At 40.8% G+C, this 14414-nt stretch overlaps 1 protein-coding gene across 1 annotated transcript in view; it reads right to left on the reverse strand.

The window, feature by feature from the left end:
- Positions 1–14414, reverse strand: part of C2CD3 (C2 calcium dependent domain containing 3) — a 34807-nt gene that overhangs the window by 16903 nt on the left and 3490 nt on the right. Inside the window, exons 6-19 of the mRNA XM_026041564.1 lie at positions 14231–14353; positions 12764–12908; positions 12200–12369; positions 10806–11021; positions 10535–10647; positions 8605–8723; positions 7504–7626; positions 6660–7124; positions 5529–5680; positions 3668–3911; positions 3029–3203; positions 2337–2517; positions 1250–1416; positions 356–479 (exon numbers count right to left, since the gene is read on the reverse strand). Coding sequence (XP_025897349.1) covers positions 356–479; positions 1250–1416; positions 2337–2517; positions 3029–3203; positions 3668–3911; positions 5529–5680; positions 6660–7124; positions 7504–7626; positions 8605–8723; positions 10535–10647; positions 10806–11021; positions 12200–12369; positions 12764–12908; positions 14231–14353 — 2517 coding nt within the window. The remainder of the gene's footprint in view (positions 1–355; positions 480–1249; positions 1417–2336; positions 2518–3028; positions 3204–3667; positions 3912–5528; positions 5681–6659; positions 7125–7503; positions 7627–8604; positions 8724–10534; positions 10648–10805; positions 11022–12199; positions 12370–12763; positions 12909–14230; positions 14354–14414) is intronic.

Genomic DNA, 14414 nt, shown 5'->3' on the forward strand with positions numbered 1-14414 from the left:
TAGAATGACCAGAGCCACCCTGCCCTTTGGGGTGGATACGGATATCAGCTTTTGGTGTAGAAAAATATGAAAAAAAGAGCTAATACTAATGCATTGCAAATCGAAGCTGCCTGCCCTACAGTCTTGAGCCTCCTGCAGAACAAATGCTCCTACAAAATGCTGCAGCTTAAGGGACAAAAATAACCACTGCTGTTCTTTATAAAAGATATTTTCTCTTCTGATTAGGACCCAGTTTGAATCTAGGTCCCTACAGATAAAAAAGTGGCCAGTTACAATTTGTTCTAATGCCCCAGCCTGCAGCCTCCAGATAAGGTTATTTTGAGAGCGAGCTCTTTGTTTTCCAATTAGATTTTACCTGGCTGCTGCCTGCAGACCAGCTGCTCTGTGTATCTGCACAGAAAGAGATACAGCCTGAGCACTTCGTATTCCTGCTGCTGTTTTCAGGGAACATCGGTATCTCACGCTCACATCAAGCAACCCTGGATTACATAAAGGAGGGGAAAGAAAAAGAAAGAAATGGTTAGCTTTATAAAACCACATCCAGTATAATCTGTGCTTTATTATATCTCGCGACACAAAATTCACTCATTAATGCAAAAAAAGAGAAAAAAAAGAAAACAAACAGATGCACAGCTGGGAATTTAAGCCTATTAAGAATGACTTTTTCTACAAGATGCTCTTAGCCAGCCAGAAATTATGGCCTGATGTTGGAGGCAGAGAAAAACTGTAATGTTTTTGTCCTAAGGGAAGCCTGATGAGATGGTGGGAACGGCTCCTTTTCATCCCCAGATTTAGGACACACGAGAAGCAGGATGGTCGAACCCCAACATGCCCTCGTGTCTGCACTCGCGGCCAGTTTTCAAATCCACCACTGCAGGGTTTTTACATCATTTTTATAGTACTGCAGTGACAAAGTCATCAAAAAAACAGCTTCTCTTCTGCTGCAAGCAGCTAATGATTATTGCAACTAGCTGAAAAACACTGAACTCCCTCTCCTGTCCCAGCTTTTCTCCATTTTTTTGTGTGACTTTTCCTAAAAATGTGTCTTTAATTCTTGCATCTTCCTGCTAAGCCTTTGTGATGGGATTTGAGGTTGTTTGTGTTTAATCACTGATTCTTACCAGTGAGAGATGGTAGAAAAGCCTGTGTGGTAGGTATCAGTTACCAAGAGACATACTTATTTTTATTCCCCCTTTCAGTGAATGCAGAGAGGTTCATATATAAGTGAAACCCCCCAAATCTTCCTTACCTGATGACCGGAATTCCTCGGAGGAATCAGTCTTTGGGACCAGTGGAAGATTGAAGGTTTGTGTCCCGATTTCTTCACGAYGCTGCATAGTCACCAGGGCACACAGCCGTGACAAAGGCAAGGTCCCTTTGGCAACCATCTGATCTCTGACATTTGGATARTAATACCTGGTAAGACACACAAAAAAAAGCTGTGTACAATCGTGGTGTTTTGATGATGACAGAATGAGCTGCATTTCTCTTGGGACAGAACACAGGGTGGCTTGAATTCAGGTGTCTTCCAACACTAGTTCTCAGTCTCCTGGGAGCTGAGGAACAAACTCTAGTAAGGAAATTGGAAATTTCTAGAGAAGGAGAAAYAATACATGTTCCTGAGTAGTAATACCACAAATTTAATTCAGGAAACTGCATTAAAGCACTGTTTTTAAATGCCAGGTGCTAACATTTGGTAACTTCAACTTGTGGGCATTATCAGTATCAGTGTAAACATGTCCTACATATAATAACTCTTATATGAGTATGTAGATTTTACATAGTTTGGTTTGTTTAGTACAAGCAGTTTATAAATATGCTTTTCTAAGACAGTTGCCTTTGTGGTCTCTACTTTCTGCTACCAGTAATTAGCTTCAGTTGCCAAAGGAACTATGATTTGAGCTTCAAGTTAAACGAGACAACCTCATCTCATCTGCAGCATAAAATGTTGTGCAAAGAGGAACAAATGCAAGCTAAGATCCTTTAATGAGCCAGGAAGAACATGGGAAACACCAATCAAGAAAATATGCCAACGTTTTGCAGCATATTCTGAAGCCAGGGACTGTAGTATGAAAATAAATAAATAAAATCACTCTGTTAAATACTATTATGCTGATAAAGTGGAGGAAAGAAAACTGAGAGCAGACATTTGCTAACAAAGCCATCAGAAAGGAGTAATCAACACTTTTTTGGAAGGAAGGGACCAAATGTTGATGAGCTCACTAGTTTCCTCCCATTATTAAATAGCAATCCYGTAATTAGGTATTTTTTCCCCAAAGATTCACCTCTACTTGTATTGCTGTGACACCTACAGATAATAGTATGTTRTTCTGTACCTGCACCAGACCTCAAACTGGATTCCTCCTGCAGACATTCCAGGTGCCATGAATGCACCCACCAGGAGCCTCTGCACCGGGACATCGGCAGGAACGGACAGGGAATGATGATGCTCATCATGAAAGATAGGATCAGGGATGCACAAGGTCGTTGCTGTACGAAAAGCCTTTAGCTTCATGCCTGCAAGTCAAGGGAGTTGGTTAAACAGCCAGTCCTGAATTSCCATGCACAAGGAGAGAAGCAGAAGACATTCAAGTTATGAACAGGGCGCTGAAGCTTCGGATACTTGAAGTGGTTTGGGACGAGCTAAGCAAGACACAAGTGCTGGGAATTCCTCCCTGGAAACAGAAATTTGTGGTTTGCAGGCTGAAAAAGCTGCTGCTGGATATGGCTGGGAGCTGACACAGTCCCCAGCAGTTGCTTGGGAACAGTGTTACTGGTAGTGTCATTTTTCAGAGGAAATAATGTATCKCTATTCAGTGTATTAAAGCTAACACCAAGTTCATGCCTTGGAATTTTATTTATTTAAATACTCCTTGATTGGCATTGGCTCCATATGAAAGCGCAGAGAATCACATACCGCTCTACTTAAGCGGACACAACATTAAAAAGCAACGTTTAACTAATGCAAATTAGCAATTAAGCTAATGCAAAGCTTTAAATTATAGGTGTTATAGTGAAACACACTGACCATCCTCGYGCAGTTGAGCTCCTTGGGAGGCAGCCTCTTGCACAGGGAAGTGGTACTGCACGTAGCAGTCGGCCTCCCCCCAGACCGTGGCCTGCAAGGGGGTGAGTCCCTTCACACTGTCCACGCGGATCTCAAACACGTGCTCCAGCAGGTCCTCTCCTTCTCTATCCAACTGCTGAGATAAAAAAGAAAGAAAAGTCACATAGAGAGGAACTTTTCTCCTGAATGTTCACAGAAAATTACCAGCAGGAGAGCAAATTTGCACTCTGCAAAAGCCAAAAATACATTTTTAGGACTAAAAGCCCACACACATCTAACTGAAGTTTGGTGGAAAACCTTTGTGGTGTGGAACAAGGCTTGTGAACAAGAAACACAATTTTCTGGAATTGTTTTTTTACTGCACTTGTCATAGGCAAAACRACAAATGTGCAGGGCAGTAAAAAAATGGGATAATGTCAAGACTGGTGAAAGAAAGCAGGGTAATAAAAAAAGTACAAAGAAAACACTGTATTTTTACACAGAATATGATGAATCTACAGCAAAACTGGCTACGGGAGAGACTGGAAACCATTGACCTGTTAGTGAAACCATAGCTCAAAATCCTCCTAGCAGCAAGAACTGCAGTTTAGGGAACGATACCATTGTGGGTGACATAGGAGGAGGATCCAGCGAGTGGACAGGACGCGGAGCGACGGGAGGGCCGGGTCCCTCCTCGTTCTTTAGCCTCTGCAGTTCCACTATTTGACGGGCTGAGCCCATGGCCAGAAGGACCCTCAGGCTCCCGCTTTTATTGCCTGTAAAAACATCCACCACGGGCAGATAGTTGTCCACAGCCACGACTGGGTACTGCGCTTGCAGCAGCAGATGGGAAATCTTCGGATCTCTGCAGGAGATTAAAACAAATTAAAAAAAAAAGCTCATTTCTAGTGAAACTTTTAATGTGCTAGAAACAAATGCAACTCCATTCCTCCAAAATTCAGTTACATTGGTCTTCATAAAGCACAGATCACAGGCTGAGATTGGAAGGGACCTCTAGGGATCATCCAGCCCAGCCCCTGCTCCAGCAGGGACACCCAGAGCACGGGGCACCCGCTCCATCCCGGSGCGKTGGGAAGGTCTCCAGAGCAGGAGCCTCCGCAGCCTCCCTGGGCAGCCTCAACCAGGGCTCGGGCACCCTCCCACCAAACAAGTTCTTCCCCACGGCCACRTGGAGCTGCCCGGCCTCCAACCTGCACCCACTGCCCCTTGGCCTGYCCCTGGCCACCACCCACAAGAGCTTGGCCCCTTCCTGCCTCCATCCTCCCCTCGGCTGCTTGCACACACTGACCAGGTCCCCTCTCGGCCTCCTCTTCTCCAGCCTCAACAGGCCCCGCTCGCTCRGGYTCTCCTCACAYGARAGCTGCTCCAGGCCCTTCACCATCTTCATCATTCTGCGCTAGCCCCTCTCCAGCAGCTCCACGTGCCCCTTGTCCTGGGGAGTCCAGAGCTGCCCCCAAGGCTCCAGCTTTGGCCTCCCCAGAGCGGAGCAGAGGGGCAGGATCCCCTCCCTGCCCTGCTGCCGACGGCCTCCCGATGCAGCCAGGAGCCCATTGGCCTCCTCGGCCACCAGGGCCCTGCTGCCCCATGGGCACCTCGGTGTCCCCAGGACTCCCAGGTCCCTCTCTGCAGAGCTGCTCTCCAGGAGGTCAAGCCCTAWTCTGTCCTGGTGTCAGGGGTTATTCCTCCCCGAGATGTACCTTCCTCTGGATGGGAATGGCCTTTTTTAACATTGGGAAAGCAGAGCTCTCTCAGCAGCAGTGTGGCCTTCATGCTAAACCAGCTTAGACATCTGTGGGGGATTCAACTGCAACAGGACTCTATTAACACACTACATTTTTATCAACTAGTTACGCCTCTGGGGCAGGAAGACAAGAAGTGATGGAGTCTCCATCAAGCCAAAAACTGCAAAACTCTGAGAATAAAYTGAAAATATAAACAAGCAAATTACACACTAGAGGCATACAATTAGAGTAATGAAACGCTAGGAATTAACATAATACCAACCAGTAAGCTCAAGCACCATCTAATTTCCCCGTATGATTAGCCTGACCTAACCAAAAGGAACTAATTCTTTGAGTTAGAGAGAATCTGTCCTATCATTTCCATTAATTTAAATTGGTTTTAGTAGCAACAGGATTAAAGTACAGTCAAAACACGAAGCATTTAAAGACATTTTTTGATATCACAAGCATTGCCCTGTGCTGTACAAACWGAGAGCATCTCTAGCAATGGGATTCTTCTTATTATTTCATCTATTAATATTTTAGTATAAATATCAATTTATTWTTATTTTATTATTATTYTTATGATGGGCATAATAATTTATTTGGCAAGACAATAATGGTTCATTCTGGAAAGGATCAAGAATCCTCCCATGTGCACTCAAGACATCACCCTGTTTTCTCTGAGCTTTGCTCAGGATATATCCCAAGACAAGAAAATACAGAGCACAGATGCTTACTTGAATGACACATAAAACTGATGCAGAGGAAGCTTCACTAAGCCCAGCAGTTTGTCACAGCCAGGGTTTGCCAGCTTGTTCCAGGCCTCGATGATCATGAAGTTGTTCTTGAATCGCTCCAAATGTTTGGAAGTCAACAAAAGAGGCATCACCTGGGGGAGTTCAAACCAAAATTAATACACAAAAAAAAWAAGCACTGGAAGATATTTGTTAATTACGGGGCAGTTTGGTACCATTAGGTAATTAGAGTCAATAGTCTTGTTTTCTTTAGAGATGGGAATTAAAAATTGAAGAGTCCTTGTCTAACATGAGGGCTAACAAGAAGTTCAGGAGACTGGTAGGTTTGAAAAAGAGCATATTAGGAAAATAAAGGAGATTTAGATAACAAGTGATCTTATGTTAAAAACAACTGTTTTTAAAGATAGTAASTAGCCCTTTAGAGTTAAAATAAAGCATGTCAGATAACTGTTTCAGATGATTTTTGCTGTGCTTCTACGTTCCGCTTTTTCATCTGAAGACTAAGTCTGATGACTCAAACCACTAAGTACTACAAAAACAAACAAAAAAACCCTCCATATTTGAACATCCTGACATTTCCAGAGAGTAATGGCCAAAAAACCCCAACAACTACAATCTTATAACATTATTAAAAGAGAGGAAAAAAAAAGCAGTGAAACATGGTGAAGTTTGCAACACTATGCAAGTCTGAAATTCTGCTGTTTGCTGGGGAAGTTTGCTGGGGCCATATCAGGATGAAAATCCAGACTTAGCAGATGGACAAATCGGTTAAGAAGAACRAGAGGACCAAGCAATGGAACAAAACAAAACAAAAGTCTACACTTATGTATTTGGATACTAATAATATAGCTTCTATGAAGAAAGAAAGGATAAATCAACTTCTTTTTCAGTTTTTACCAAGGCTTTCCTGACCAGTCCCCTCTWGTGCCTCATCTGCCATTTGGCTGGCTCAAGGAACTCTGCAGTGCAGCCAGAGCAATACTAAAAATATGTGACATATTGGTCAGAGACAAATGGTTCCTAAATATGTGAGAGGAACTGAGTTTTGAAACATGTTTGTCAGTGTGAAAAGGTGCAGTTCAAGCAAGGTACCAAGGACAAGGTGCCACTTGCCTGAGAGAAGTTAAAGGCAGGTTCTGTTGTGCCCCATATAACAGAGGAACTCGTTGCCTCCTCTGTACTGAGCAGCTTGCAGTTTAAATACACGTTACAAGRACCATGGCAGCCACGTTCTCCAGTGACAAAACCTTTTCCAGCRGGCACCATCAGTAGCACGTGCAGCAACAGCCCGTCCTCTTCAGGTGCAGTTTGTGTCACCAGATCATGGGACACAGAGGTCGATACGGCCTGTGGGAGCCGTGTGATCTTCGTGTTGGTGGTTCCTGTCTGCTGCGAGTCCTCACRAGGGCTTGGTTTGAAACCATGAAGRTTTTCTGTATTTACATTAATCCCRTCAGCTTCCCGGAATTCCAACTTGGGACTTGTTACGGCGTGAGCTGGGACTCGCTGCACAGCCATAGCTGACCTGGCCGTGGTGCAGGTGAAGTCCTTGTTGTCAGCTGCGAGCTCTAGGGACACCTGTGTCACCCAAGGCAAAGTCAGGACGTCAGCAGACATCCTCACGTACCAAAGCTCCCTGTCCTGTCTACGTGCCGCTCCAAATCCACCCGTAAAGTAGTTCTTGTACCCAAGCTGTAGCTTACTGACCCTGGAGTTACCCTGCAACCAAGGGAATCACACACAGCAAAACCCTTGGACTTGGAAAAGGCTGGAAATGTCTATCCCAAACCTTAAGAAATAAAAAAGGATTTATATTTTCTTATATTAGGTCTACAAAYCTTCATACGTGAGAGCTGGTGAACTAAAATAGAGAAAAATAGAGGAGCAAAGAAAAGAATATCTAGACAAAATCAGTAACAAAGTGATTCAACCCAAACCCAATGTGGAAAACACAAACCTTAAGGGGTCCAACTTGGGTCTGACCTCTTTCTTCTTTCACAGGGATTTCACAGCTGACAGAGAGCTGCTCAGAYTGAATTATCTTGCGTAACTCGAGGACTGCAGAGCCAATGGCCACCGGCTGAGGGGAGAGAGAGAGAGAAATCATTCCACGAATTTCTTGACGGCTTTAGCTAAAGACATATTGTGAAATGGAAGTCTTTGGAAAGCCTGAGAAGGCCACGGGCAACCACTTCTGTTGTGAGCTATACCAAAAGGGATTAATGTTTCCCTTACTTCCAATTCCAGGTCTCTGTAGGACAACAGTAAGGGAAACTCCTCCAGGACCTAGAGTAGTTCCAGATCAATGCAAAAAAATGAACATCCCAAATGCTACTGAGTTTGGAAATCTTTCTCAAAGAGGCAAATTGTTCATCCACTAAAAGAGGAACTCCTATTAGGACAGATGGGCAGATATTTGGTTTTTATTAAGACAAAATACAAGCTGATTTAACACTTTTCACTGATTTTACCACAAGCAGATGATTATGCAGATGTGGTTACTTGCATCTGTTCACCTAAAAGATTTWTTCCCCCTCAAAAGCACAATTTCTGCCAATTTCTCACACCTCACACGATTCCTCTTAGCCTTAGGCAGAGTAATGATACCAACTGCATCAAGATTAGCTCATTTGATATCGCTTAACACACTGTGTTCTGATTAAAGACTGACACTTCTGATTGATCCAATATCCCCAAACATCAAGAATTAAGTTTTAAAGACGAGGGAAGGACACATTTTGGGGGTCTTTCAGCCTTAAACTCAGAAAAATCRTTTAGTTGGGTAGAAAGATTGAACATCAGTTACTTCAGCTTACAGAATCTGCACTTAACATCATTCCCCTTCATAGTATCTGGCAATAGATGATTTGGTGGCTCATTTAAGCCACATTAATTAGTCTATATTGATGGTTGATGGCTGAGACTGCAACAAGTGCAATGAAGTCTGCAGATAACTTTAAAAAATACTATTTTATGCATAACTATTTGGAGGAAATGCAAATGCCAAGTTTTTCCATGCCTTTTAATACACAAAGTTTAAAGAACTTTTAGCAAGTACCTTTTTCTGTGTGCTTTTTCTCATGTAGATTTTAAAAGCAAGGTCAGAGCTCCACCAGTGCTCTATCATCGTTCCACCAAAATGAACAGGGAACACAAAACGCTGCTGAAATTTTACCACTGCAAGGAAGACAGAGACTTATGAGCTCTCACCTGGGTTCAGAGCTAAAGGGTTTTCAAGCTTCACCTGGAGCTTCCTCCAGTCTCTGCGTGGAAAACACAGAGGGYTGGGAACAGATGAGTGACATTCAGGGAACACGAGAGGAAAACGGTGACACTTCTCAGCAGGGTGGACAAATACAGAGGGCACTTGTGTGTCTACCAGAATCAAGGATCAAGTTAGGGTAGGAGCTGAAGGGAAAGCTCCTGTTGCTGGAACCCTCTATGAGAATCTCTTGAGGTTTCAGCCTATAAAATGCATTGCAAATCTCTAGATAATTAACATCTTTTTGCAGAAATGTTTGCCATTATTTGAATATTAAGCTTCCCTGTGGAGATAATCACTGCTCTGTTATTCACACAACCATCCAACTTAGGTGTGTAACTTATTAATAGCAAATTTGAAGTAAACTGTTCCTCATTTTCCAAGGGCATAAAATAGCAGCTTGGCAGCATCGATATCACAGCAGCATCTAAAGGCTGCAGCTCATATGAAATCTATGCTGGCCCAGCATGCAGTAAGAGATGGCCCTTGTTTTACAGTGGAAGAACTTGATCTCATCTTAGTTGATGCATTTCAAGACGTATCTGGACACAGAAAAAGATCTCCAAGAATAATCTCAGGTCCAGAAGGAAACAATCTGCAAAGAAAGACCGAGTTGATTGGTGTTCACTCCAACAAAGAGAAGAATAACAGTCTCAAAAAAGCCTCCCTGTGCGTGAYGAACGGAATAAATATTCTAAATAAAAACTCGATTAGATATAAGGAAAATTTTCTAGCAGGACAGCATTCTCATAGTTTGTCTGGGGAGGCTATGAAATCTCTACTATTGATCCTTTTTAAGGATAGATGAAATAATGACTCAAGAAAGATACTGGTGTGGTGGATTGACTAAATGCCTTTTGATTATTTTTAGTCCTTTCTCGTTACAAGGAGCTGAAATCTACCTAAGCAAGACACAGGAGGCAGTATTGTCCCTGTGTTATAAACATCCAAGATTCRGAAGAATTAGATATTTTGTCCAGACTCAAACTGAGAATATAGAACAGACCTGAGAACGATGTCCAGATATTTTAAGTACCACTCAGAAAAAAAGCAAAGTCAATGAATAAAACAATATGACAGTCATTTGGAAACTGCCTGAATTGCAGTTTCTAGGAAAAGCAGGCACAGAGGATCTCGCTCAAGCAGCTTTCTTGGCTCATCAAGGAGAGAAATGCAACTCAAAGTATCTTCAGGGATAGAAACACTGGTGCTTTTCTTTAAAGGGATGAAATGGCTACTGATTTAAGCCCAAAACTTCAGGATTTTACTGAATCTAGCACAATCTCTAGCTCCTCATGTTATGTGATGTTATGTGATATATTCCAGCATCTCAAAAAAAAATATTTACTCGATACAGAGGTATCTCTGATATTTGTGAAAGGAACTTACCATCTTGAGTACTATTGCAAAAAGGGTGGTTTTATTTTGAGACAACGGAATGGATTTATTGACTCACCGTGAATCCCCTAGGAAAAGAGAAGTGCAAATCCCAATGTCACTATTTCTTGGAAGCGGAAGGAAAAAATCCCTTGGATACCTGCTCCCCAAGAGGAACATTCATCCACCTGCAAGGTAGCAACTCTCTGCTGATAGAGGTGCCACTACTTATAATACAACTCACTGTATTTTTTTCCACGTAGCCAAGAAAATATACAGCAAATACTACTAAATAATTGCTGAGAGATGAAGAGGGGGAAAAACATGAGGGGAAAATGAATTCTCTCACCGTCGCCTGTGATTTTACTTGAAGCTATTCGGGTTACTTCTGTTGTCAGTGAGAGCTGTCCCTTTTCATCCTTGGAGGCTCCCACGGGGAAGTGGTACTCAACAAAGAAGGTACTATGAATGAAAAGGGGAATAGATGGTTACAAATCAGCAACAGTTTAAGAGCAGAGAAACTTCACATCCACAGTTTATAAAGCTACCACACAACAAGCCTCGTGGAAGACTAGCACGGAGGAAGGGGTAAGAGGTTGGTGAGACACGATCCCCCTTACCACTTTTTAACTAATGCAGGTCTTGGAGGCTTCCCAGATAAACTTTTCTTTCCTGGTGTAATCTGGACGATTTCAGGAGGGATTTTCAAGCTTTCAATGATGACTCTGGCAAGGTGGATTCGCCCCAGCAGTGCCAGCCTATCTACACTCAGGGAGACGAGACAAGCTTCTTTTGTACAAGCTTCTGAAGGAGCAAGTTGTCTGGTGGGAGAGCAGCTGAAAAGTTAAAACTGAGAGTCAGGGCTGTGCAAACATTCCTTCCAGTTCCAGAGGAAGGGAAAATAGCAGCTTGGCAGGATGTCAAAAACTGCTCATRGGTCACTGAAATGCATTTCTTTCCCCCTACATGCATTTTCCCTCCTTATCCATCAAACGTGGCCATCTCTGCAAGAGAAATATTAACATAYTGTATGATCTAGTACCTGACGAAAGAAAAAGAACACACTCAATATTACTGATTTTTTAAAGCATATGCAGACTACATTTTCAAAAATAAAAGCTTTATTTAATGTTAGATACAAAAAAGGGATAAAATGCAGCTACAGCTGTGGATTCACTGCTGCAAAAGAGCAACAGGATTTTTTTATATAATTTAAAAGCTCCCTTGCATCTTATTTTTAAGACTTAACTGGTAAATGCTTTTCTGTTGCTAACTCTGGAGAAATGAACTTCACCTGAATATATATATATATAAAAAAAAAAGCAGTATTTGTAAGAAAAGTCTCACAAATATCTGTTTGGAACTGAAGCAGAGAAAAAAAATTGAAGTTAAAAAAGTTTAAAATTTTAAAAAGTTAAAAAAGTTAAAGCAGAATAGTTGCCTGTATTGAGCTAGTAAAGCTTGGTAAGTGGATTTTTGAGAGAAATAGTTACAAGTGTATAAAACAAATGTTTAAAAATTACTACTATTTATTGTAACTCTCCCTGGCTGCTTGCCAGAATCCAGAATTCTTTATGCAGGCAATTTTATAAACACAAATGAGGCAGAAAAAGGGTAACGTTACCRTTTTAATTTTGTAAATGAAGTAATATACCTGGAGGCTTGAAAACAATATCTGTGACCATATGCTCTCTTTACAGAATTTTAAAAATATATTTGGCATTAAAAGAGCCATCATTTCAAGTCTGATATTTTAGGCACAGCTTTATTAATGCATGAAAAGCTGAAAATGTACCAAACTACCAACAAGACTAAAGATGAACTTTATTCCTCACTCAAGAAAAGGAAAAGCAGAATACTAAAGAAGACAAAAAGGTTTGTCATTTACAGAGATGCTAGGAAAATCCTTCACTAAAATGGTTATTTATTAGAGTGTGATGATTAGCAGAATTCTTGCTAATTGTAATTTAAAATGAGCAAGATGCTGCAGAACAGGTCACTAATGTAACTTTACCTGAGTTTATTTTCCATCTCTTTCACCTCCTGATCACAGGCACTCGACTCCTTCTGTGGACCCTGCTGGTTCATAGGACCAGTTTTCTTGAGAGTTTTTGTCTTGGTTGCTTTTTTAGAGGGGTTAACTTCATCATCACTGAGGAAATCACTTAAACTGGAATCAGATTTCTGAAACAGAAGCAATGCACATAAAGCATGAATATCACTGTCAAGAAAGATATACAATAGTCACAATAAATGAGATTAAAAAAAAAAAACTTGTGGATCATAATTCAAAAACCCACCACTTCCTTTTTCAGGCTTCATGGACAAATAAACTCTAGCTTCTTCCAAACTCAATGCCTAACTTCACAGCCTTTATATGATAATTTTAATAGTATTTGTTTGTAAACAATGTTTTTATAAGTGTCTATAAGATACTTAATGCTTATTACGCCTTATAATATCCAGCCCTCAACTCTTCTTCTTTTTTTTTTTTTTGATGTTAAAAAAAAAACACTTTATTTTCTAGTTTTCCTTCACTCTAGGGATTGCAGATCAAATCTCTTTTGTTGCTACTTACAGGACCCGTATAAAAAAGATCCTCCAGAAGACTCTGGTCGTAGTGGGGATCGTTGAGTTCACTGTCATACACCTCACTCCCAACAGAGAGAGAATCCAGAAGGGAACCTGTCCTATCCCAGAAATGCGCAGGTGATAAGTCAACACTGTGGACACAAGAGAGAAAAGACAAGTACAAAAAAAATACATCATGAATTTTGCAGATGATTTCAGGTAAATTTTGATAATCATGTTTACTCCACGCTGAATTTGTGYTATACTGTCTCATTAGAAAGTTTAGAACTGTGAACACACAGCACTGTACCCAAGCTAATAAACTCTGTGAAGATATCTCTGGATCCTTCATGGGGAAAAAAAGTGTAAATATATAATATATTATATAAATGTATATGTGTATGTGTATATACACATATATTTATATGTGTGTGTGTGTATATATTTTTATATATATATATATATATATATATTTTTTACACATAGAATCACAGAATATTTGAGATTGCAAGGGAACTCTGAAGATCACCTAGTCCAATTTCCCTGCTCTACGCAGGGTCAGTCAGTGCAGGGTGCCCAGGATAAAGTTAAGCCAGGTTTTGAGTAACTCTGAAAATAGAGATTCTGTAAAATCTCTGGGCAATCTGTTCCTGAGCACAATCTGTAAAAAATATCTATTAGTGTCTATCAATTATATCTGTTCACAAATAACCTTACTGAGTTTGGTAACTTTTGATCTATCAGTAATACTTAACATAAGTTTACTTATCACAAAACAAACAGGAAAAAAAAAATCCTACATCTGTGTATATACAAGTATCTTTAACACAAGATTGGAGAGAATATTCCAGTTTGGTCTTTTTGCTTGYTTATTTGTGTGTTTAAAGGGTTTTTTTTGTGTTGTGACTTCAGAACCATTTTGTGACCTGTAACATTTCARTGTTATCTAATAATTAAATATAGGGAAAAAAGTAAGCACGGGAAACCAGACATGAACTGAAATAGCTGTATCTGACACAGAAGTGGTAGCTGTCAYATCCCTGATTTATACAGAGGCAATAAAAATACCACTGGGATTCTTATTACTCTTTACAAAAAGATAGAAGAATGACATTTCTTTATCTGGAGGATTTATTACTACCAGTTTTCTCTAATTTTGACTTAGACTCGGTGAGTTCTTCAAAAAACATCATATTTGTTTTACGTGCTTTGCAGCATCTAAGGACACAACACATAGAGCTCTGAAGTAACTCAAGAAGTCTTATCAAAGGTCATGAGAAGTCCTTCAGAGATCATTATCAGATCACGTAGCTTTAAACTTTCCAGTTTTAGGCATAAAAAAACCACTCCTTCCACCACCATGTGTTGATATAATTTGTCTATATATTTCTAGAAACATGGAGAACACACAGGGTCAGGGAGCACTAAGCAAACAAGGACAAATTTGCAGGAAACCCTTCCTTCTGATACTCACCTGCCCAGCAGTAACTTTATTGCTCTCTCTTCAGAGGTTAGGTCCGATTGTTGACCTGAGACTTCACCTGAGAAAATATCTTCTGTGGCAGACATAAAATTTGAGTTCAAGCTTTTAGGGCTTCTGAGTAACAGTGACAGCAGTAAATAGAGAGGCAAAAGGAAAAACAATTAGTATTTCTGGT

This window comes from Nothoprocta perdicaria, unplaced genomic scaffold (assembly GCF_003342845.1).
Source record: "Nothoprocta perdicaria isolate Ctin4 unplaced genomic scaffold, notPer1 scaffold_288, whole genome shotgun sequence".
In the NCBI taxonomy this organism is placed as follows: Eukaryota; Metazoa; Chordata; class Aves; order Tinamiformes; family Tinamidae; genus Nothoprocta; species Nothoprocta perdicaria.